This window comes from Rhinoderma darwinii, chromosome 1 (genome assembly GCF_050947455.1).
Source record: "Rhinoderma darwinii isolate aRhiDar2 chromosome 1, aRhiDar2.hap1, whole genome shotgun sequence".
NCBI classification, from domain to species: domain Eukaryota; kingdom Metazoa; phylum Chordata; class Amphibia; order Anura; family Rhinodermatidae; genus Rhinoderma; species Rhinoderma darwinii.
Genome location: NC_134687.1, coordinates 349,828,992 through 349,855,494, shown reverse-complemented (window position 1 = coordinate 349,855,494; position 26,503 = coordinate 349,828,992). Strand labels below are relative to the sequence as shown.

Below are 26,503 nucleotides of genomic sequence, written 5' to 3'. Positions count from 1 at the left end.
GTTGCAGTTAACACAGCACAAGCACGGATAACAACCCAACCTGGGTTTAGACAGAAACATCTGTTTCTTAGCTCTGATGGGGCCAATATCAGCTCTGACTAGCCTATTCTTTAGACTCGGCGGTCTGCGATACGAGAAAAGTGGTGGTTTAGTGAATTCATTAACACGGGGAAGACAATTGCCCAGCATGGGCCAATGTCGTCTAATCACACTAGCAATATCCTTGCTCCTTTCCGTGTAGGTCAAGACAAAGGGAATGCATCCTAAATCCGTTGTTGAATCCCTAGATTCTAAAAGTGTCACCCTGTCCAATTTGTCTACTTTAGCTCTATGTTTGTTAAGGAGTCTCGTCGGATACCCACGTCTCTTGAAGCGATCCATCATCAAATCCAATGTCTTATCAGAACTACCCGTGTCACTAACAACTCTCTTGACACGCATAAGCTGACTAGTAGGTAAGCTTTCCACCATCTTGCGTGGGTGACTACTAGAGAAAAGGAGTAGATTATTACAATCAGTAGACTTAACAAAAAGCTCAGTACTGAAGTGATCACCTCTAATCCTAACCAGTACATCTAGAAATTGAGTTTCTGACTCAGACTGTACCAGCATAAACTTAACTCCCTCATCAATTGAGTTTAGAAAAGTGTGAAAATCTGTTAACATTGTAAGGTCTCCGGTCCAAATTAAAAAGATGTCATCGATGTAACGCCACCACTTGACAACGTGTTCAAAGTGATGGGACACATAGATGAAAGCTTTCTCCAAGGTACGCATATATATATTGGCATAAGTGGGGGCGATATTAGACCCCATTGCAGTACCCCGCAGTTGTAGGAAGAAGTCATCCCCAAACAAGAAATAGTTGCATCTCAATATAATGTTTAACAACTGTAAAAGGAACACACGACAATCAGGAGAGAAATCGAACAATTGTAAAAAATCCTCCACAGCCTTCAGGCCTCTAACATGATCAATAACGGTATATAGGCTCGTAACATCAAATGAAGCAAGTATGATATTTCTATCACTCGGTATAGAGACTTCCTGCAATTTCTTCAAAAAGTCAGAGGTATCCCTGATATATGAATTGGCCCCTATAGCATAAGGTCTGAGAATCTTATCAAGGAATATAGCAACATGACAGAAAATGGAGTCAGTACCGGACACAATAGGCCGACCCGGGGGATTAATTAATGTCTTGTGAATTTTAGGGAGCGTATATAGAACCGGAGTTCTAGGATGTTCAATGGTCAGATAATCACTCAAACTCTCATCAATGATCCCTCCCAATTTAGCCTTGTCCAGTATCGCCTTAATCTCCCTACTGATCTCAAATTTGGGATCTTATGAGATCCGTTTATATACAGCGGGGTCACTCAATTGTCTCCGTATCTCTCTCAAGTACAGGATAGTATCCATAACCAGAACCGCACCCCCCTTATCAGCTGGTTTGATTGTGATACTCGTGTCTTTAGTCAGCTCATTGAGTGCCCCTAATTCTGCTGTAGTCAAATTAGGGTGTGCATGTCTATTATCAGAGCTAGGACCTATTTTAATAGCTTCAATATCATTCCTAACTGCAGTGATAAATGCCTCAATAGCCGGCATACTGGATGAGGGTGTGAAATTACTCCCTTTAAAGAGACCCACATGCTTAAGATTCAATTCAGAGCTCCTAATAGGCATATCCAAAAGCTTCTCAGAGAACCACCATTTTAATTTTATGGACCTAAAAAAGCGAAACAGATCTTTTTCAATCATAAACCAATCAGTGCATGCAGCAGGACAAAACGACAGACCCTTATTCAAAAGTAAAGATTGAGCATCAGTCAATACCTTGGAGGAGATATTGACAATTATCGTTTCCTCAACTCCATTGGACCTCTCCTCATCTGTTGTCTGGGCCTGTTCACTCTCTGGTTTAGACCGCCAACCGTGCCTTCTACCCCCTCTCCTAGTACGCTTCCTGCCGGTATGGAAGTGTCCGGGGTCTCCCCTAAAAAAGGAAAGGAATCTTCCATCCCAACCTTATTGGGTGCCAACGATCTCCTGCGTCTCCGATTATCCTTGGACACAGTTCCATCCCTGTAGTCATCTCTTTGCCAGTTGTACACCTTCCTCTTCTGATAATCATCCGCATCCCTGTTCCACTTCCTTCTCTTTATTTCCTCCTGTTCGGTTTTTAATCTTTGTACTTGTGCGACCAAACTCTCGGAAAATTTCTCATATTCCTGGTTATCCAGAGCCGCCCTCAGCGCAACATCAACCTCCTGCATGTTATCCTGAACCGTCCGTATTTCTTGTTGTAAAAATTCTAAATTCAGCAAAATAATATCCAGGGCAAATTTGTTTAAAACTATTACAAAAAAACTCATTTTGCGTAAATAAGTTCGGTCTAAGGTTGGACCGCATCCCTCTCGGTATTCTTTTGTATTTATAGTACTCTCCAAGGGTTGACATATGCAATTGTAGTGTAATAGCCCTTTTGGACTCATTCTCCAGTTTCCTCTTCAAATCAGTGGAAGAAGGGGTGGTTAGGTAGCCCACGTCACCACTGAGACCCAGCAGTATCCGCTCGACATAACCCTCCGTATATGCAAAAACTACGGGCAATAAGGTACCATCAGCGCCATTCATGATAAAATGAGACCGAGTTGTAAAAAACGTAAAAAGCATAAGAACAATACCGTGCAAGCTGGCGGGTCTCCAATACAGAAAAACGAAAAAGATCCAGCAGCATCGGTTAAAGGATGTGGGTCCCCCGGGTCGGCCTATTGTGTCCGGTACTGACTCCATTTTCTGTCATGTTGCTATATTCCTTGATAAGATTCTCAGACCTTATGCTATAGGGGCCAATTCATATATCAGGGATACCTCTGACTTTTTGAAGAAATTGCAGGAAGTCTCTATACCGAGTGATAGAAATATCATACTTGCTTCATTTGATGTTACGAGCCTATATACCGTTATTGATCATGTTAGAGGCCTGAAGGCTGTGGAGGATTTTTTACAATTGTCCGATTTCTTTCCTGATTGTCGTGTGTTCCTTTTACAGTTGTTAAACATTATATTGAGATGCAACTATTTCTTGTTTGGGGATGACTTCTTTCTACAACTGCGGGGTACTGCAATGGGGTCTAATATCGCTCCCACTTATGCCAATATATATATGCGTACCTTGGAGGAAGCTTTCATCTATGTGTCCCATCACTTTGAACACGTTGTCAAGTGGTGGCGTTACATCGATGACATCTTTTTAATTTGGACCGGAGACCTTACAATGTTAACTGATTTTCACACTTTTCTAAACTCAATTGATGAGGGAGTTAAGTTTACGCTGGTACAGTCTGAGTCAGAAATTCAATTTCTAGATGTACTGGTTAGGATTAGAGGTGATCACTTCAGTACTGAGCTTTTTGTTAAGTCTACTGATTGTAATAATCTACTCCTTTTCTCTAGTAGTCAGCCACGCAAGATGGTGGAAAGCTTACCTACTAGTCAGCTTATGCGCGTCAAGAGAGTTGTTAGTGACACGGGGTAGTTCTGATAAGACATTGGATTTGATGATGGATCGCTTCAAGAGACGTGGTTATCCGACGAGACTCCTTAACAAACATAGAGCTAAAGTAGACAAATTGGACAGGGTGACACTTTTAGAATCTAGGGATTCAACAACGGATTTAGGACGCATTCCCTTTGTCTCGACCTACACGGAAAGGAGCAAGGATATTGCTAGTGTGATTAGACGACATTGGCCCATGCTGGGCAATTGTCTTCCCCGTGTTAATGAATTCACTAAACCACCACTTTTCTCGTATCGCAGACCGCTGAGTCTAAAGAATAGGTTAGTCAGAGCTGATATTGGCCCCATCAGAGCTAAGAAACAGATGTTTCTGTCTAAACCCAGGTTGGGTTGTTATCCGTGCTTGTGCTGTGTTAACTGCAACCTTATGTGTAAGGGGCAAACTTTTGAACACCCTGGTACAGGCAAACAATTCCAGATTAGGCACTATTTGACATGTAATAGTGATTTTGTGATCTATGTACTTCAGTGTCCATGTAAACCTTTATATGTAGGTGAGACCACCTTGGACCTGAAGACTAGACTCAACCAACATAGGTATACCATTAGGAAGAGGAGGTTGGATCTTCCTGTATCCAAACACTTCTCCGACTTTGGACATACCGAACAGCAACTAAGATTTTCAATCATAGACCGCATCCCGTTACCCAGAAGGGGCGGTGACAGGACTAAGCTCCTGAAACTTAGAGAGCTTCAATGGATAGGGAGACTTGATACTCTAAAACCAAGGGGTTTAAATGTGGATTTTGCTTTGGGTGGGCTAATGTAGACCCTCCTTACATTGGGTCTCAGTAGTGGTATGTTCAGACCTCCTGTTCCGTATATTTGACATGAGAATTGACTTCCTATTGAATATATACTAATTTAATTTTTTCTATTTTAGATGAAGATACATCTTTTGGGATATCACTCATGTGGATCGATTGGATCATTGTTTTACATTTTTTGTATGGCTGGTTACCCTGTTATTGTGTTTTATGGTACTGTTTCCCTATCAGATTTATGCAGTCTAGGTCCGAAGGTGATTGGTGGTGGCTTTAGGCATATATGGCTCCATGTGACTATGACCCGTCTTTGACACGAGTGCTCTCCAGTTTTGTTCTCTATACACGCCTTACGATGCAAGTGGGGAGGTTTGGGACTGCACTATGTCACATGTGTGTGTTATTTACGCATACATGTGATGGTGCTTTCCCTATATGTGAGTGACACGGATCTGCTGGTTGCGGATCTGTGACCTCCTGCCATCCCTTTAGCACTGTTTAGACGTTGTTTCCCCCTCACTGGATTAGAACTATTTAATGTCGGGGTCGGTGGTATTCTTGGGCTTTCATGTCTGCCACCCTGATCTATTCTCGGTCAATTAACGTCTGTTTTTATCTATAGGCATAATGCCTGTAATATTTCCTTTACCTTTCTGTAGCCAGTACCCAAGATGGCGTCCGTATACTCAGATGCGCAGTACACATGCGCCTATTACGTCACACACTTGGGTGACCTTTGCTCTCAGCCATACGTCCGCGCATGCGCAGTTGCGCCTCGTGGACGCCGCCATTGCGGCTGCATGATCTGACATCCCCAGGTGATATCCGTTTTAAACTGAACACTGTTTTGATTTCACGATTGTATACACATGTGTATGTATTATTATTGATTTATAATTTACACTGACTGGATGAATTAACCTGTAAGTGTACTCTTTAACACTTTTGTATTATTGTACTCTGTATGCACTTGTACTGATATATCACCATTGAAGATATGTTTCACATTGTACTTACACTTCTTTGCATTATACCTAGATTTGTATTTGATTGCTGTTATTGATTTGTTAATTGGTACCTTGATCTATACCACTGTTGTTTCACTTGTCATTTGCTTGAGAAAGGCTCTAGTGGATAGAGCTGAAACGTCGCACTTGGGGTTAATAAAGTACCCTCTTTTTCACTGATTTCTATGGTGTGCTGCCTATTTTTTTGGATCTCTGTTGATATTGAGAGCTTGGTCTGCTCCCTGGGGCCTGCACCCACATCCTTTAACCGGTGCTGCTGGATCTTTTTCGTTTATATATATATATATATATATATATATATATATATATATATATATATATATATACATACACACTTCACACATACAGTAGTTTATATTGAGACAGCAATAAGACCATCACATAATGAAAAGACGATGGAGCCAATGTTTCTCTTTCTAGCATGTGCTGAAGAAGTTTAACTACCTTCTTAAGCAGTGAGGATTATCCAGGGATAAAATGGATTGTTGTTCCAGCTCTTTAGATTACACAACCATCTCATTTTGTCATTTCACTATAAATGTGTTCTCCTGTGGTCTGAGACACCTAATTTGATTGGAGCCCAGCACAGTGGTTAAATCGAGCGTCTTGTCTGACATCTGAGGCATCCCATCAAGCACAATGCACAATCTGAACAGAGGTCCTCCACTTTGTCTACAGATCATCTCTTTAATTATCATGGTGTCTTTTGGGCTATACAGCATCGTGAAGGGCATGTCTTTTGGTCTGTTTAATTGGTGGTATGTACTTGGTGCTACCTGCATGGTGGGCTCTGCTTTCGCCTCCTTCCGCATTTATGAAGTTTGCAGCCTTGTTGCCTACAGGGAAACCGCATCAGATGTCATTCGCAATCCATGACTTGACAGCATTTGAAAACAATTCACAATGGAGAAAAAGAGACTGATTTCATAACTCCACTCTGTTTTTTTAACTAAATACTTATGGTATTTTTGTATGTTTTTCTGGGAAAAAGCTTGTACTTCTTTTTCTTGAAATGTATATGGCTATAGAGAAATGAAACTTTTTTTTATTGTGCAACCTATGCTGAATCATCTAAAGTTACTTTCTGATAGCGCTCTTCATATTTATAAATTTCTGATATATAAATAATGGCTTTGAAGACTTTGTATTATGTGTTAGGTTTGTGTAGAGCTAATAAATTGACAAATAGTAAGCGCACATGTACTTCTCAGGGGTTCTAAGAATTAGTTTTAGATTGTAATAAATGTTTTATAGTACGATAATCCGTTATTTTAATGCAAATTCTCAGCTCACACGTAAAATGTCCAAAAAACTTTGTGAGACGTGTGACAAATCCACCAGCAACATTTCAAAATAATCCTATTTTTTAATTACTTATGAATGTAAAATTCTCTATTTTATGATCTACCTGTAATTCCCTCCTTAGGTGTTAAGCAACTTGCGTTTTTTATACGCAGTCATTTTTAAAAATGGCGCGTAAAAAAACGCACCGTAAAAAAGAAGTTCATGTCACTTCTTGAGCCATTTTTGGAGCAATTTTTTCATTGTCTCAATAGAAAAACAGCTCCAAAAACGGACGTAAAAAACGCAAGTTGCTAAAAAAAATGGCTGAAAATCAGGAGCTGTTTTCCCTTGAAAACAGCTCCGTATTTTCAGACGTTTTTGATTTTGTGTGTGCACATACCCAAACAGTGTAGCTCGCATGCTACGCTGCTTCTGTAACTGCCATTGACTACTAAGTCTTTCCTCTATAATTTTTTTTCCTCTTGTATCCACTTCTGGCTCCAAAAATATTTTCTTCTGCATTATGAATCCTAGCTACTAGTGAGGTTTAATCTGCAGGTTCTGCCACAGAACCATCAGGAGCCACTGTGCTTTACGGCCAGGAACAGGACAGTGGCTGTAATACACAGCTGCTGTCCACATTCTAGCGATAGAAATCCGAGAAATCTTTGAAGTCCGTTGTTTAATCCTTTGTATCTTGTGATCAACGCTGGTTGCAGCATACAAGGGGAAAAGCAAAGGGGATCCATCCCCCTTTAACACATCAAAGGGATACCCATATATGGGTAGATCGCCCAGTGTATTTAAGTGAGGTCTGACTGTCTATGATGCTTGTAGATAGGGCATACTTATGTATGCCCTAATAGCTGTCTGCGTACTTATTATTACACATGTATGCAAGACATTATTATTTAAATAATAAGAATTACTACAAATTCCATTATGGGAGTAAAAAATAGTTAATATAAGTTCATAAAAAAAAACTGAAAAAAAGAAATAAAAAAACATGCAAACACAACATTTTTTACATTTAATGCATTTTATTACATAGCGTTTACAAAACACCAAATTATAAAATATAAATAAATAAATATAATGGTAGTTTCTCCTGGCTCAAATACCCACAATATACACTACCGTTTAAAAGTTTGGGGTCACCCAGACAATTTTGTGTTTTCCATGAAAACTCACACTTATATTTATCAAATGAGTTGCAAAATGACTAGAAAATATAGTCAAGACATTGACAAGTTTAGAAATAATGATTTTTATTTGAAATAATAATTTTCTCCTTCAAACTTTGCTTTCGTCAAAGAATGCTCCATTTGCAGCAATTACAGCATTGCAGACCTTTGGCATTCTAGCTGTTAATTTGCTGAGGTAATCGGGAGAAATTTCACCCCATGCTTCCAGAAGCCCCTCCCACAAGTTGGATTGGCTTGATGGGCACTTCTTGCGTACCATACGGTCAAGCTGCTCCCACAACAGCTCTATGGGGATGAGATCTGGTGACTGTGCTGGCCACTCCATTACAGATAGAATACCAGCTGCCTGCTTCTTCCCTAAATAGTACTTGCATAATTTGGAGGTGTGCTTTGGGTCATTGTCCTGTTGTAGGATGAAATTGGCTCCAATCAAGCGCTGTCCACAGGGTATGGCATGGCGTTGCAAAATGGAGTGATAGCCTTCCTTATTCAAAATTCCTTTTACCTTGTACAAATCGCCCACTTTACCAGCACCAAAGCAACCCCAGACCATCACATTACCTCCACCATGCTTGACAGATGGCGTCACGCACTCTTCCAGCATCTTTTCAGTTGTTCTGCGTCTCACAAATGTTCTTCTGTGTGATCCAAACACCTCAAACTTCGATTCGTCTGTCCATAACACTTTTTTCCAATCTTCCTCTGTCCAATGTCTGTGTGCTTTTGCCCATATTAATCTTTTCCTTTTATTAGCCAGTCTCAGATATGGCTTTTTCTTTGCCACTCTGCCCTGAAGGCCAGCATCCCGGAGTCGCCTCTTCACTGTAGACGTTGACACTGGCGTTTTGCGGGTACTATTTAATGAAGCTGCCAGTTGAGGACCTGTGAGGCGTCTATTTCTCAAACTAGAGACTCTAATGTACTTGTCTTGTTGCTGAGTTGTGCAGCGGGGCCTCCCACTTCTGTTTCTACTCTGGTTAGAGCCAGTGTGTGCTGTCCTCTGAAGGGAGTAGTACACACCGTTGTAAGAAATCTTCAGTTTCTTGGCAATTTCTCGCATGGAATAGCCTTCATTTCTAAGAACAAGAATAGACTTTCGAGTTTCACATGAAAGCTCTCTTTTTCTAGCCATTTTGAGAGTTTAATCGAACCCACAAATGTAATGCTCCAGATTCTCAACTAGCTCAAAGGAAGGTCAGTTTTATAGCTCCTCTAAACAGCAAAACTGTTTACAGCGGTTCTAACATAATTGCACAAGGGTTTTCAAGTGTTTTCTAATCATCCATTAGCCTTCTAACACAGTTAGCAAACACAATGTACCATTAGAACACTGGAGTGATGGTTGCTGGAAATAGGCCTCTATACACCTATGTAGATATTGCATTAAAAACCAGATGTTTGCAGCTAGAATAGTCATTTAGCACATTAACAATGTATAGAGTGTATTTCTGATTAATTTAATGTTATCTTCGTTGAAAAAAAACTGTGCTTTTCTTTCAAAAATAAGGAAATTTCTAAGTGACCCTAAACTTTTGAACGGTAGTGTATCTCTCAGACCAGAGCAGGTAAAACTAAATTGGGTATGATCCAACAAATACCCTAAATGACATATATAAAGTACAGTAAGGGTATGTTCACACGCTTAACAAAAAAACATCTGAAAATACGGAGCTGTTTTCAAGGGAAATTCCGATCTTCATTCCATCTCCTGATTTTCAGACGTTTTTTGAGCAACTCGCGTTTTTCGCTGCATTTTTCGCTGCATTTTTTACGGCCGCTTTTGGAGCTGTTTTTAATAGAGTCTATGAAATACGTCTCCAAAAACGTCCCAAGAAGTGTCCTGCACTTCTTTTGACGAGCCGTCATTCTACGCGCCGTATTTTGACAGCGACGCGTAAAATTAAGGCTCGTGGGAACAGAACACAGTAAAACTCATTGCAAGCAATGGGCAGATGTTTGTAGGCGTATTAGGGGAGTTTTTTTCAGGCGTAATTCGAGGCGTAAAAAGCCCGAATTACATCTGAAAATAGGTCGTGTGAACATACCCTTAAGTTTAGACGGCACTGGTAACAGTCCAATATCATTCAGAATGGACACTCTCACCCAGAAAAATGCAGTGGACAATCCGCAATCCAATGAGGGTGTGGATGGTAATTCTTATCCTTGTAGTTCCACTGAGCTCCCTATCGTCTCTCGACGTTCAAAGAACTCCTGGTAGGAAAAGGATCTTATGTCTCTAATAGATGGAAAAAGGAAGACACATAGTGCAACACCCTCTGAAAAAAGATTGCTCCACGCCAAGTTTAATCCATACTCACAAAAGTAACAAGAAATAAAAGCATCAAGGTAAGTAAAAATCCTTAAAATTTCTAGGCGGCACGCCAAACACTCTCGCCCGACCCTGGGTTTTCGCCCTTCTGACTTCCTCTGGGGCATGATACCCCAGAGGAAGCCGGAAGGGCGAAACCCAGGTTCGGGCGAGAGTGTTTGGTGTGCCTCCTAGAAATGTTAAGGATTTTTACTTACCTTGATGCTTTTATTTCTTGTACAGGTGAAACACATGGTTTTAAAATGCATCTTAAAATCGCAGTAATTTGTAGTACAACTGCATGTGGTTCTGGCGCGTGGCACACTACCGCTATGTTCACACGGGCTATTTTCAGACGTTTTTCAGGCCATAAACAACCCGAAAAACGGCTGTAAAATCGGAAGCAGAACGCCTACAAACATCTGCCCATTGATTTCAATGAGAAATATGGCGTCCTGTTCCAATGGGGTGTTATTTTCCGCCTCATTTTCAAATAACGGCGCGTAAAAAGACACCCCGTAAAAAGTAGAGTGTGTCACTTCTTGAGCTGTGTTTGGAGCCATTTATCAGGGCGGATTTACACGAGCGTGTGCGTTTTGCGCACGCAAAAAAGACGGCATTTTGCGTGCGCAAAAGGCACTTAACAGCTCCGTGTGTCATCACATAGGATGTGCAGCTGCGTGTTTTTCGCGCAGCCGCCATCATTATGACACTCTGTTTGTATGTTTGTAAACAGAAAAGCACGTGGTGCTTTTCTGTTTTCATTCATACTTTTGACTGCTGTTGCGCGAATCACGCTTGTCCCACGGAAGTGCTTCCGTGTGCTGCGCGTGATTTTCACGCACCCATTGACTTCAATGGGTGCGTGATGCGCGAAAAACTCTAAAAATATAGGACCTGTCGTGAGTTTTACGCAGCGGACTCAGGCAGTCTGCACTGCCCCATAGACTATCATAGGTCCGTGCGACGCGCGTGAAAAACGCGCGTTGCACGAACGTATTACACGTTCGTGTAAATCTGCCCTCACAGTAGCAGCAGAGTGGATGAGATTTGAACAAATCTCATTAACACGCTGGGTAAAAAACCCACTGAAAACCCTTCATAAATTGACCTGCGGTGCGTTTTTTTAATCCGCAGGATGTCAATTTACACTGTGGAACCGCTGCTTTTCTGTTGCGGGTTTTCTCCATCGAATTCAATGAGGAGGTGAAACCCGGAACATAATGCAGATGTTGCGATTTTTGTGGTGGAAAAGCTGCGATTCTGCTGCAAAAATTGCAACTCAGGAAAAAAAAAGTCTATACTTACCAGATCTCTCTGCTCCTGCGTCCAGCCCGGCCTCCAGGGATGACGTTTCAACCCATGTGACTGCTGCAGCCAAAGGGGGCCGGACTGCAGGATGTCAGAAGGATGCGTCGCCATGGCTACGGGTAAGTATAGATTTTTTTTTTCTACGTGCTGTTTTCCGCAGCGGACATTCCGGCCAAAAAGCTACACTACAGTTTGGTTGGGTTTTTCGTCCGGAATTCCCTGCGGGCTCTAGGACGGAAACGCTGTCTACCTTTCTGTAGCGTATACGGCCTATTTTCGGCAGTTTTTCGGGCCGTAAATGCCCGAAAAACGGCCGAAAAATCGGAAGCAGGCCACGAAAAAGAAGTGCAGGACACTTCTTAGGATGGTTTTGGAGCCGTTTTCCATAGACCCTATTGAAAAAAGCTCCAAAAACGGCCGTAAAAAACGCAGCGAAAAACGCAGCGAAAATTTCGAGTGGCACAGAAAACATCTGAAAATCAGGAGCTGTTTTCTCTTGAAAACAGCTCCGTATTTTGAGACGTTTTTGACTCTGCGTGCCGTAGAAACCTGCCAGCCCTGCTCCTATACTTTATAATGGGAGCAGGGCCCGTAAAAACGGCCAGCTGTGCCCGTAATTGCGGGCCGTAATTATGGGCACGGTCGTGTGCATGAAGCCTAAATCTGCGTTTTTTCAAAGCGAATCCACGGCAATATATAGCAGTTTTGCTCAGATTTTGCGAAAAATTGTGCCAAAACTGTGATATGACTGCGACATGTGAAGGCAGGGTTCATTTGACATTTTGTGAAAATCACAGCAAAATAGCACAGCGTTAAGATAAAATAAATGGATATGCTGCAGATTGAGTCCGCACCGCAGGTCCACATGTTTTCAGCATTTCCGTCCAATGTGCAGAGGCCTAAAGGTTAATCACCGTGATTGCCGCAAAACGTTTTGCCGCAATTTAGTTGTCATCGCAGTAATAATCCACAATCTGATGCCTCATGCACGTATTTTTTTCCTCCCGTAAATACTGGCGTAAATACGGGTACTTTGTCACACGTATTCGACCCGTATTCCACCCGTATTTACGGACCCGTTTTCTCTGCAAAATTGCATGCACTCATCGGCAGCCCATTCTCTCTATCAGTGGTGGATAGAGAGAAGGGGCAGCCCTTTCGGGCAGAGTTTCCGCAGCGATTGTAAGGCCTCGTTTACACGAGCGTGATATACGTCCGTGCGACCCGCGTGATTTTCATGCGTGTCATACGGACCTATGTTAGTCTATGGGGGCATGCAGACAATCCGTGAGTTTTGCTCAGCGTGAGTCCGCTGAAAAAAACTCACGACATGTCCTATATTTGTGCGCTGTTCGCGCATCACACACCCATTGAAGTCAATGGGTGCGTGAATACCACGCAGGTCACACGGAAGCACTTCCGTGCGAACAGCGTGATTCGCGCAACAGCTGTCAAACTCTGAATGTAAACAGAAAAGCATCACGTGCTATTCTGTTTACAAACATCCACACGGAGTGTCATAATGATGGCGGCTGTGCGAAAATCTCGCAGCCGCGCATCATATGCTGATGAAACACGGAGTTGTTAAGTGCCTTTTGCGCGAGCAAAACGCAGCGTTTTTTGCGTGCGCAAAATGCACACGCTCGTGTAAACCAGGCCTAAGTAAAAGAAGTTCATATGTACCCCGGCCGTTGTCTTGGTGACGTGTCCCTCTTTTTACATCCAGTTCCACCTCCCTGGGTGACGCGGCAGTCCATGTGACCGCTGCAGCCTGTGATTGGCCTGTGATTGACTGCAGCGGTCACTTGGGATGAAACGTCATCCCGGGAGGCCAGCCTCGAGGAAGAAGCACGTAAGTTAACTTTAAGGCTTCATGCCCACTTCAGTGTTTTTCTTCAGGGAGCTAGCCGTTTTTCTGACGGCTAACACCCTGACCCATTCATTTCAATGGGGCCATGCACACTTCAGTTTTTTTGACGGTCCCGTTGCTCCGTTCCGATCCAAAGTAGAGCATGTCCTACTTTGGTCCGAGATTCCGTGACCGTGAGGCCCATGCAAGTCAATGGGGCCATCAAAAAAACTGAAGGCATCCGTGTGCCGTCCGTGTGTGACGGAGCCGTTGCCTAGAAATGGCCGGGCAGAAATACATTACAAAAATATTACACTATTTGGCAGCCACTTGTCTCTATCAATCACTGATAGAGAAAAGAGGCTGCTGATTAAAAATAAAATAAAAAGCACTAGTTCATACATACCCGGTCATTGTCTTGGTGACAAGTCCCTCTTCTTCCTCCAGTCCGACCTTCCTTTCTGACGCGGCAGCCTGTGATTGGCTGCAGAGGCCGCTGCAGCCTGTGATTGGCTGCAGAGGTGGTCACGTGGGATGAAGCGTCATCCCTGGAGGCCGGCCTTCTGACGTCATCCTGACGTGCGTGACCGCCACTACAGTCTGTGATTGGCTGCAGCGGCGACATGGATGAAACGTCATCCTAGGAGGCCGGACAGGAGAAAATGCAGGGAGTTCTGGGTAAGTATGAACTGATTTTTTTATTTCATAAAAATTTTATTTTGTGAGCGCCGAGCATGGTCATTCTTCAGCGCTAGTCACTGTCCAGGGTGCTGAAAGAGTTACCACCAATCAGTGCAGCCCATTAACTCTTTCAGCACCCTGTACAGTGACTAGCGCTGAACAACCCTGCTCTTTCAGCACCCTGGACAGTACCATGCTCGACGCTCGGAAACGGAAACACTGAGTGCACACAGAAACCACACGGCCAACAAAACGGGCACACAGATCCGTCAAAAAACGGCCGCTAAACCGGTGAAGGAAGTGTGCACGAGGCCTTAATACTATTAACTCCAGCGGTAGTCCCTGTCCCGGGTGCTGACAGAGTTGCTGCCGATCAGTTAACTATTTCAGCAGAAATTGTAGAGGGGAAAGAGAGGGTAGGAGGAAACCTCCAGCTCACCAGCTCCACGTTCTTGTGTTCGGATCTCGCTGGGATCTCCGCGACGGCACACGGCAGGCAATGTAGAAGAAAGAAAGAGAGGATCCAGCGATGTATAATAAATGTGGGGAAACACGGTTTCCACTTTATTAGGATGTGAACAATAAATAGCCATGAATAAGAGCACAGATCGTGCTCGAAACACGTAGGCAATCTTAACCACCTTGTTACTCTTCCTGTGTTCGCTATTTATTCTTCACATCCTAAGGCTTTATTCAGACGAACGGGAAAAACGTCCGTGCAACGCGCGTGATTTGCACGCGCGTTGCACGGACCTATATTAGTCTATGGGGCCGTGCAGACTGTCCGTGATTTTTACTCAGCGTGAGTCCGCTGAAAAAAAGTCACGACATGTCCGTTCTTTGGGCGTTTTGCGTGAATCACGCACCCATTGAAGTCAATGGGTGCGTGAAAACCACGCATGTCGCACGGAAGCACTTCCGTGCGAAGAGCGTGATTCGCGCATTAGCTGTCAAAAGGATGAATGAAAACAGAAAAGCACCACGTGCTTTTCTGTTTACAAACATCCAAATGGAGTGTCATAATGATGGCGGCTGCGCGAAAAGCACGCAGCCGCACATCATATGCTGCTGCCCCACGGAGCTGTTAAGTGGTTTTTGCAAAAACGCCACGTTCGTGTGAGTGAGGCGTTATAAAGTGGAAAGTGAAAAAAGTTTACCAAAAGTTTTGCTCACCTCATATCCTTCATTTTAAATTGCGTTTTTCCAATGCGTTTTGTAAAGCAATGTAGACATAAAAAATCCAGAAAGCTGTGGGTGCTCGTAAATCCTCCTGAACTTGATCCTGTGTCGACAGCAGGTTGTAGAAACAAAAATAGTGTGTAGAAAAAGCAGATCCAGCACTCAAATATAAAAAAATCGATTTTTATTGGGTCATTTTAAAAAAATTGGGATAAAACAATAATCCCGGGACCACGCTTACGCGTTTCAGACCACTGGGGTCCTTAATCATAGCTATGATTAAGGACCCCAGTGGTCTGAAACGCGTAAGCGTGGTCCCGGGATTATTGTTTTATCCCAATTTTTTTAAAATGACCCAATAAAAATCGATTTTTTTATATTTGAGTGCTGGATCTGCCTTTTCTACACACTATTTTTGTTATAAAGTGGAAACCGTCTTTCCCCACATTTATTATACATCGCTGGATCCTCTCTTTCTTTCTTCTACAACTATTTCAGCACCCTGGACAGTGACTATTTACTGACGTCGCCCAGCAACGCTCCCGTAATTACGTTTGCACACACGTATCCACCCGTAATTACAGGAGCCCCATAGACTTCTATGGGCCGGCCCGTGCCGTAATTACGGCCTGAAATAGGACATGGTCCATATTTTTCAACGGCACGGGCACCTTCCCGTAAGCAAACGGGAAGGTACCCGTGGCCAATAGAAGTCTATGGGCCCGTAATTACGGCTCGTAGTTACGGCCGTTTTTCCCTTCGCGTGCAGTTGGTCTCACTGATATACCCTAATTGCTATGTGAAATGTAATTTATTCAATTGCATTATGTAGTCTCAAACTGCTCCTAATGCTCATGTGTTCTCAGAAAGCTGTACGTGCAGTGCTGCTATAATAATATATGTATTCGTTCATATATTTTATATAACGCCGTTTGTTTGCGTTCAGACTACATGACAAACGCATCTATGGTCGTGAACGGCCAGAGTCAAGAGTGCCCGCTGACCTGAAGCTATTTCGAAGCACCGGATTGGCAGACTGCTGATGACGTAGAAGTTAAAAGAGGCGGGCTCCGGCGTGCGATTGGTTCGGTTGAAGAGCGGGAGTTTCCTCAGCTGCGGGATTAGTAGGCTGGTTGATGCTGCGCTCCGAGGGTTTCTTCTGTCTTCTGGACTGCCCGTTTACCACGGAGCCAGGGGGCTGTACCCGGCCTCATTGCCAGTTCTGCCATGTGGCTCCGGGGGCAGATGGGGCGCAGAAGAAGGACGGTGATCATGCCTGTGCGTTATCTAGCTCACCTGGCCGCCTCAGTGATATTTTAATGCTGTGGCCACGCGTACGAGGGAATTTCAGTTGGTGAATTTTGCAGCGCTTTTGAATGCGCGTTTCATGTTGTGGTGTCTTTGGGGAAACGTTATCTGAGGCAGTCCTCCAGAGGGAGAGGCTTTCTGGCTGCTGCTGCTGCTGCTCACTGGTCTGGCTTATCGAGCGGACTCTCATACTAGTGTCCATTTGCCAGTAGGTTTAGAGAGCTGTTGTGGGGTGTGCCCCGTCCCCCAATTATTTTTATTTTTTTTAATATTTGAAAATATCTTCTGGGGAACGTATTTATGACCCCTGTCCCACCAGGACCAATGTAAAAAGTTTCACTACCACATTGGAAGCTTATGGAGTGCTGAGTATCTTGACTATTGAGAAGGCCCTAAACAAGTTTCTGCTCCTACTCCACCATAGAAAAGTTTTCTCTGTGCTCATTAAATTATTCTTGGGGTTTGTCCTGTGTCTATGGGGAAGCGCATGTTCACCAACCCAATTCTACTCCTCCTATAGGCAGGTGTGTTTTTTCTAAACTCCTTTGAAGCCCACGGTGGAAAAAAACAAACATGGCAATTATAGAGCATGTTGTGATTAAAACATAAAGCAAACATAAAGCATGTTGTGATAAAACATAAAGCAAATATAAAGCATGTTGTGATAAAACATAAAGCAAATCTAGAGCATGTTGTGATAAAGCAAGAAGGACTGTACAGAGGGAGCGAGACTCATGGGTTTGGTGTATATTATGTGAACTTCTAAAGATAAACGCTGTTTAACCCCTTAGTGACCAGCCTCTTAGGCCCTAACGACCGTGCTATATTTCTCGTTTTTCTATAGTCTCATTCGATGAGCTATAATTTTTATTTTTTCTGTTGGCATAGCTGTACGAGGGCTTGTTTTTTGTGGGATTTGTTGTACTTTTTAATGGCCCTATTTTGGGGTACATATAAATTTGATGAGCTTTTTTTTTTACGGCGTTCACTTTGCGTTTTAAATTACATATTAACTTTATTGTTTGAGTCATTCTGGTTGCGGCGATACCATATATGTGTACTCTTATTTCTTTTTACTGTACTTTTATTTTTTATTTCACATTAACTTTTTATTAGTCCCACTAGGGGACTTTACTGTGCGATCTTCAGATCGCTGCTATAATGCTTTGGTATACTTCGTATACCAGAGCATTAATGCCGGTCGGTGTAAATCTGACAGGCAATCTATTAGGACGTGCCTCTGACACGTCCTAATAGGCAAATGCCCAGGGTAGACCTGGGGGCTTTTATCAGGCCCCCGGCTGCCATGACACCTCGTCGGAGCTCCCCGATTGCATTTGCAGGCTGCTGATGGGTGAGCGGGAGCTCCCTCTCTCTGTGAACAAGTTAAATGCTGCGGTCGCTATTGACTGCGGCATTTAACGGGTTAAACAGCCTGCGATCTAAGTTAACTTTGTTCGCGGCTGTTGGAGCAGGAGCCCGGCTGTCATCAGACAGCGGAGCCCCGTCTCCAGCCTGCATGGGACACCCGTGCAGGACTTTGCCTGGGCTGCCATGAAAGGGCGACGGCCTAGCTTAAAGAGGCTCTGTCACCAGATTATTAAATCCCTATCTCCTATTGCATGTGATCGGTGCTGCAATGTAGAGAACAGTAACGTTTTTTGTTTTCTTTTTTAAAAACGATCATTTTTGGCCAAGTTATGAGCTATTTTATATTTATGCAAATGAGCCTTTCTAATGGACAACTGGGCGTGTATTGTGTTCGTTACATCTGGGCGTTTTTACTTGTTTTACTAGCTGGGCGTTGTGAATAGAAGTGTATGATGCTGACGAATCCGCATCATCCACTTCTATTCACAATGCCCAGCTTCTGGCATTGCACAGACACAGCGTGTTCTCGAGAGATCACGCTGTGACGTCACTCACTTCCTCCCACAGGAACTTCATCGCGTCGGATGAGCGAGAACACGCTGTGTGTCTGCACTGCCAGAAGCTGGGTGGTAACGAAGAGAAGTGGATGATGCTGATTCGTCAGCATCATACACTCCCATTCACAACGCCCAGCTAGTAAAACAAGTAAAAACGCCCAGATGTTACAAACACAAGACACGCCCAGTTGGAAATAAGAGAAAACACGCCCAGTTGTCCATTAGAAAGGCTCATTTGCATAAATATTAAATTGCTCAACTTGGCCAAAAATTATCGTTTTAAAAAAAACAAAAAACGTTACTGTTTCTACATTACAGTGCCGATCACATGTAATAGGAGATAAGGATTTGATCATCTGGTGACAGAGCCTCTTTAAGGCCCCTTAGTGACTGCTGTGAAAAGGCCTATTGGTGGTCACTAAGGGGTTAATTTGATTCAACTCACTGCACACTGGACAATTACCTTATGCCGCCTCATGGATGTTGTACTTGTACACTGGTATTTTTTTCCCTTGTTATTGGGCCCTCTAGTACTTTTTTTTTAATACCCTCTCAGAACATCTAAAGTGCCAGTGGACGCACATGCCTAGTAGCTCAGATCCTCGTGTACACGGGCAGCGGAGTGATTCCTGCGATAGTGCAGGCCAGCCAATGAAAATGTGCGCACTAGAAGTGGCTTTTCACCAGCACTGGACACATTAGCTTGATGTTCTGAGAGGGGATAAAACAAACTCCAGGGAAAGCTATAACCGGTATGTAACATCTGTATCTAAACATAGGAGCGGGGTTTTTTTTTTTTTAACCGGTTCAGGACCAGGTAAGCGGGGGAAAAAAATGCTTTTCTACTTTTTAGCAAATTGTTTTTTTTTCTAGTAATAGTGTTAACCTAAAGACTTTTTATGCGTGTCATTGTCTACCGTAAAATTGATGTCGCAGGTTTTTTTTTTGGTAATCGGGTCAGAGCTAGTGTTATGACAATGATTGGTGGGGGGAGTGTTTTTCTGGGTCTATTTTGTATGTAATTTAAATGTCCTGTATTGTATTTTACTTATAGCTTTTCTGTTAAAGGTCCAAAAAGACCTTTGGGCGACTTTTATAGTGTGAAAAAAAATAAATAATTTTCTACTAACTGGCAACGCACAGCACTGTAATATTGACTATTGAAACTGTTAGGGCTGTGCCAGGTCTAGACCCAGCAGCAGGATCCTACTACCGGCATCCTGGCAATCATGTGACCAGTCACATGACCATCGGGACTAGTATTACACACACATTTGTGTGTGTACACGTGAGTACAGGGAAGACAGCAGCAGCTCCTGTCTTCTCTCCAGAATCCTTTGCAGTTTCTGACTGCCGGATGCCCGACTGTTTGGGCAACAAGCTTAAAGGGGTTTTCCCACGAGGGGACATTTATGACATAGCTCGCTGAGCTGCGCTGTTTCCATAACTCCCATAGTAGTGAATGGCAGTTACAGAAGCAGTGTAGCATGCGAGCTGCAATGTTTCTACAGCTACCGCTCCATTCTATGGGGCTTATGGAGACAACGTAGCTCAGCGAGCTACGCTGTTTTCTCCTTCGTGGTCGGAAATCAGCCGGAACACAGAGGTATTAGGGGCCCCGTTCTAGAGATAGGTGCGGGTCCCAGAGGTGGGACGCACATCTATCTGACATTTGACATCCTGTGGATATGTCATCAATATCCTTCGTGGGAAAACACCTTTAAGCCTGAGATGGATAAAAACTGCCATTTTGCCCATGCCAAAATAATTATTTTATAAACGTTACCATCTTGCACCCTAAAAATAATCAAAGACACTGGGTCAGTGTCTTTGATTATTTTTAGGGTGCAAGATGGTAACGTAGAAGCTTGCTTTCTAACATATATTTCTTAGTGGATGCAAGAGGAAAGATGAATGCACTAACTGCTTACTATGGTACTTTGTTCCTTTTTGTGTTGTAGTTAAAAACCTGCAGGAACTTGAGCGTCTTAATAAAGCCATTGAGGCTGTAAAAAATGAAGTTGAAGAGAAACAAAAAACTCTTTTGCTGTTCACAAATGGAACACAGTGCGTAGAAGATCCTGCAGCCAAGCTTGACAGTAACTGCAATATCGTGGCAGATGTTGTGGAGAAACCGCATACTCCATCAAAAAAGAAATGTACAGCAGTTCCAGTCTCCACAAAGAACAGTAACCAGTTACCCAAAAAATATATCATTGATAGAAGCTGCCCAGCCACAGACTTGGAGTATGACCCCTTGCTTAATTATTCTGCAGGCTTCTTTGGTTCCATTACAAAGGAAAATGAAAATAAATTGAAATCAAAGCGCAACTGTGAAGAGGAGTTGGATAACCCACAAAAAAAACCAAGAGCTGTGTCTCCGATTAGGTTGGAAATAAAGCTTCAAGAGTCTGATGATGAAGATATGCTTGTTATTGATGTTCCTCCACTACTGGAGGTTTCAAAGAAACAAAGACCCAATAAAGTATGTGGAAACAAAGAGCAAGTACTGTTATGTGATGATGCCAAAGTACAAGAAGAAGGAAATGTTCCTTCAGTTGATGCTGTGGAAAGCTTAATTGTGACTCCAACTGAAAGTACCGTTGATGTAAAGGCAGACTCTGTAAACCAAACTTTCCCTTCCAGTATGGGTGTTACTGCTCAGATCAATGACAGTGGTCACCTCAAAGACCATGGTGAAATACTAGAAGGTCCTGGCAACTGTATTTCTACGGAGCTGGATCCATCCTCCGACTGCAAAGAGCTTACAGATGAGAGACCTATTACTGTAAGTAGCGATGAAGACGATCATGAGTGCTCTGCAATGACCATTGTTGAAAAATGTGATAGTAAGGATGATTGCCGTCCTTCATTTAAAGAAAACTCATTGAAGCAACCTAGTCTGTTCCTTCATGATGCAAAGGAATCTGAACACTACGATGGTATGGCTGCTGAAGCCACAATTTTGGATGAGAATTGTGATGATCCAATAATAATTGAACAGGAATGTGAGGCGGACAGAAGTGTAGAAAATGAAGTCATTGTTTTAAATTCATCTTCTGATACGGAGGACGACTCTGATGAGGAAACTGATCTTTCTGATGATCCAATAGAAGAATGTCGAAGAATTTTTAATGAATTCACTGAAAGTGAAGCAAAGCGAAAATCTGCACAGGTATGTCACATCCGTTTTGTTCAGTGAATTTTTGATAATTGTAAGTTCTCTCAATTATGTTTTGAAGAAACTTCATGCTTTGGGCAAGCCACAGAAAATGCTTTTCTAAACATGCTGAGGCTTTGAGTTAATTTTTTTTGGAATGACTGTTGTAATGCCATACGGTTTTCACAGAGCCAAACAAATGTAATGGCTTTGGTAGCCCAGATTATAGCCAGCAGTGTTATAAGAAAAACTTAGTCACAGAAAAAAAGACGGATCAAAAAACGGCACAATAAAACATAACTTTTACTTCATATTGATAAAGGAGGATGTCCTTTAAAAAATAGTGGGCCAAAAAATGCTATAGGGAAAACAAACTGACCCTGTTATACCCTACCTGGTCACCCTGCCTTAACAGAGCAAACCCCCTACTCAAGGGACTGCTCCAACCTATGCCCTAGATTCCCTGTTAATGGCCTATCCGATTTAATAATCTAGAGCACACGTGTCAAACCTGTGGCCCTCCATCTATTGCAAAACCATCTCCCAGCATGCCTTAATAGCCTGCAGCAACCAGGGAATGCTTGGGAGTTGTAGTTTTGCAACAGCTGGGGTGCCATGGGTTTAACACCACTGGTCTAGAGAATGGGGGAGGGGGGGGGGCTAAACACGCAGTGTGATTTAGTGTGATACAAATAATTTAAAAAATAATAAAAAACAATCAAACCGCAGTGCAGAATTGAGATAGATAACATATTGGCCTATATTCCTCAAGGATGGAAAAAAGTGTATTGTAAAAAGTAATAACATACACGTTACATTCCAGATCTCACTGGGCTTATTTTTCTCTAAGGGCATATACACACGGCCTATTTTCAGCTGTTTTTTGGGCCGTTAACGTCCCGACAAACTGCTAGAAATACGGGGACTGAACACCTCCAAACATCTGCCCATTTATTTCAATGAGAAAAATGGCGTTCAGTTCCCACGGGCGTTTTTTTTACGCGGCTGATTTAAAAAAAACGGCTTAAAAAAAAAAAGCCTCGCAAAGTAAGTGCATGTCACTACTTGAGCCGTTTTTGGAGCAGTTTTTCATTGACCATAGAAAAAACGCTCCAAAAACAGCTGTAAAAAATGCTAGTTTAAACTGCTGAAAATCGGGGGCTGTTTTCCCTTGAAAACGGCTCCGTATTTTCAGCCATTTGTTAAGCGTGTGAACATGGCCAAAGGGTTTATTCACACTGAGTTTTTTTTGCAGGCAGAAAATTCTGCCTGGAAAAATTGCACCACATGCGTTTTTTTTACGTGGTTTTCTTTACCTATTTCTTCAACATACAAAGGGAAAAGCCGCAAGCATTTTTGCTGAAAAACGCGTCAAATTATGGGGGAAAAAACGCGTCAGACGCATTTATTTCCATCTCATTGATTTCAATGGGGATTTTGAGGTAGAAAACGCTTCAAGATATAAGACATGTAGCTTTTTCCCGCAAGCATTTTTTATTTTTTTTTTGCTTGCGGGAAAAAAAGCCTCCACCTCCCATTGAAATCAATGGGAGTCCATTTTGGAAGTTTTTTGCCGCGCTTTCCGTGGCAGGGCCTGATAGAGGGAGGTACTGCACATAAAAAAGAAACAAAAAAAATAAGTACAGATACTAAACACAGTTCCGACGCGCTTCCCCTAGTAAAATGACAGGTTTATCAGGTGGAACCACACAATCAAAAAAAATAATAAAGATTGCCACCAGGATAACTGGAGCTGTTAGGGTACACATGCAAAATGAGAAACGCTGTAAAATACGGAGCTGTTTTCAAGGGAAAACCGAACCTGATCTTCAGCCGTTTTTGAAACCACAAACTTCTTTTGAGGCGTTTTTTGCAGCTGGTTTTCTATTGACCCAATGCAAAACTGCTTAAGAAGTGACATGCAGTTTTTACGCACCGTTTCTTATGCGCCGTTTTCAAACTGTCGCGTAAAAAAAGTCCCGTTGGACCGAAAGTTTTTTTTCCCGTTGAAATCAGAGTGCAGATGTTTGCAGGCATTCAGCGTTACGGCCGAAAAACGGCTGAAAATAAGCCGTGTGAACATAACCTGAGGGTATGTTCACACACACTAATTACGGACGTAATTCGGGCGTTTTAACCCCCGAATTACGTCCGAAATTATGGCTTGAAAGCGTTGACAAACATCTGCCCATTGAAAGCATTTGTCAGTTCACACGAGGCGTATATTTCCGCGTCGCTGTTAAAAGATGGCGTGTAAATAGACGCCCGCGTCAAAGAAGTGACCTGTCACTTCTTGGGGCGTAATTGGAGCCGTTATTCATTGACCCCAATGAAAAGCAGCGCCAATTACGTCCGTAATGGACGCGGCGTTCAAGCACCTGCAAATGACGGGGCTGTTTTCTCCTGAGAACAGCCCCGTAATTTCGGCCGTTACGGACGCTGTAGTGTGAACATACCCTAATAATGTATAAGCCATTGGCTTATCAGCGCATCCATTTCCATCCACAGTGAGGGATCTCCATTCAAATCATCCTTGGACTACCTCAACTGGACATGATCAGACCTACTATGCAAAGTCTGTGGCAGACTTTGCATGGTGACAGGGGTCGTGAGAAGCAACAAACCAATAACCCAGACAACACTGACTACTGAAGTGTTGTTTTTTTTCTTTATTTTTTTTCTTTTGGACCCATTGGTATCACACCAAATCTCACTGTTTGCACCCGACCCATTGACGGGGCCGTGTTACTTAGAAATTTGATACGATACAAAAATATTGTTAATCAATTAGTTATTTGAACTACTATAATAATACTACATTACTACATTACTATAATACTACATTACTGTAATAGCGCTATGTTTAAACTTAAGGGAAATTTAGAGTTTTCTCCACGTGCTTATTGCAACAATCCAGTTTTCCAGCTTGTGTTGCTAAGTGTAGTCCGGCAGCTCAGTTGGCAGCGTTTGGCAGACACACATGTCAAGATTGGGCAGCCCCTTTGGCATTATCTAGGGGTGTGTGGCAGTATCTACAGTGTCCTCTGTAGATGCTGCCACACACCCACAGTGCCCTCTGTAGATCATGCCACACACCCCTTGAGTAGATGGCTCTATTGGGGCTCCCTCTTGGAGTGGAATTCCCAGCCAGAGCGTTGCCGACACTTTGACCAGGGATTCCTCTGCTGGAGGAGCCCCTGACGTCACGGTCCATACACAGTGACGTCAGGGGATACTCCTGGACCGGAATGTGCTGTCAGGGGCAACCCCAGACCTAGGTCCCAGAGCGGAGCACTAGTATAGGCTCTGCTCAGGAACTCTGAGGAAGTCCCTGATATATATATGGAGTCCCGGAGCAGAGACGCTTCCAGCGCTTTGCCTGGGATTCCAGCCCTGCTCCTGACATCACTGTTCGTATATGGACAGAGATGTCAGGGGCAACCTCAGAGCCGAAGTCCTGGGCAGAGCGCTAGTCTACTGGGACTCCAGCTGTGCTCCTGACATCACTGTCCAGCTCTGGGGAAGCCCTAGACATCGCTGTCCATATGGACAGCGATGTTGGGGAATTCCACAGAGTCCCAGAGCAGAGGCAATACTAGCATTTGTGTCCTGCGGGCCGCAGTTGACCGGCTCAGGGACCGCATGCGGGCCGTGCACTTGAGACTCCTGCTCTACATTATTAAATTGGATAGGCCATTAAGGGTATAGTTTGGAGGTTGGGGTTGTCTCTTCAGTAGAGGGTTTTGCTTTGTTTACACAGGGTGACCTGTTATGCCATACAATTACACTGTGGAGAACTGAATTTCCTGTGTCAGAGCAGCGTGTCAGCTGTTACTGTCAGAGCAGCGTGTCAGCTGTCATACACAGCAGACCCTACCAGCATATGGAGTGGCCCGTGAGCCCGCTCCAAACCTCACCCCCTCTATGATGTACAGTTCTGTCATGGGGCAGGAAAGGGTTAAAAATAAAATATCCTGATTTGTGTATACAGCTCCTTTACAGAGCTACTGGTCTCCATGGTTATAGGCTACATTTCCCCTGTGCAGTCTGATCCTGCATTCCTGTATTACTCCAGTCCTTCTGCCCCCCCCCCCCCCATATCTTGCTAACCTACAGACATTAGAGAAGGGGGCAGCTGGAAGAGACAAATGACTGCAGGATCAGACTATATATGGTGTGTTTTTGTAGCCTGTAATCATGGCTATACATCTGCCTAGGAGCTTTCTACACAACACTGTAGGATATTTTTAAACTAGATAATTTGCAGGGCTAGTTCATTGGTATTGGAGAAATAAATAGGTTGAAAAGGTGTACAAACCCTTTAAGCATGTTAGATGCCCCAGGGCCTATGACCTACTTGGGGCTGGCCTTAGGGATGTGCGAGTGCACAGGGCGCTGCAGTCTCCCCACATGTACGGGGCACAACTGGGCAGGCTGATTGAGCTATATATCCTCTGTTCCTTGTTACATGCACGGAGGTAGCAAGAGGAAAGGAGGAGGTGGTGTGTGTGTGTGTGTGTGTGTGTGTGTGTGTGTGTGTGTGTGTGTGTGTGTGTGTGTGGCGATCGGATTAATTCACCCTCAAGGCCTCTGACGATTGTTTTTTAACAGAATCATTGAATTGATTCTTTAGTGGCGCCGTGCTACCTTGTCTGCTCCGTTCTGTCCCTGCTTCCCTACGGAGCTGCTGTTCTGTACTGAACAAAAATGATACAGTACAGATCAACCGTACCGTGGGGAAGCAGGAACTCCTACTATATAGCCACACTGCCCTGTAGATACTACCCCAAACCCCCCCCCCCCCCCTTGTAGATCGTGCAGCTGCCACTAGGAGATGAATCCCCAGCCAGAGTTTGCCGACGCTCCGTCCGGGGATTTAGCTCCTAATGCTAGCTACAGTGGAGTGTGGTAT

At 43.4% G+C, this 26,503-nt stretch overlaps 1 protein-coding gene across 1 annotated transcript in view; it reads left to right on the top strand.

Annotated features, from left to right (window-relative positions):
* The first annotated feature begins 16,271 nt into the window (after positions 1-16,271).
* Positions 16,272-26,503, top strand: part of LOC142651583 (RNA exonuclease 1 homolog) — a 55,382-nt gene continuing 45,150 nt past the window's right edge. Inside the window, exons 1-2 of the mRNA XM_075826476.1 lie at positions 16,272-16,473; positions 20,393-21,606. Of these exons, the coding sequence (XP_075682591.1) occupies positions 16,332-16,473; positions 20,393-21,606 (1,356 nt within the window). The 5' untranslated portion in view covers positions 16,272-16,331. The remainder of the gene's footprint in view (positions 16,474-20,392; positions 21,607-26,503) is intronic.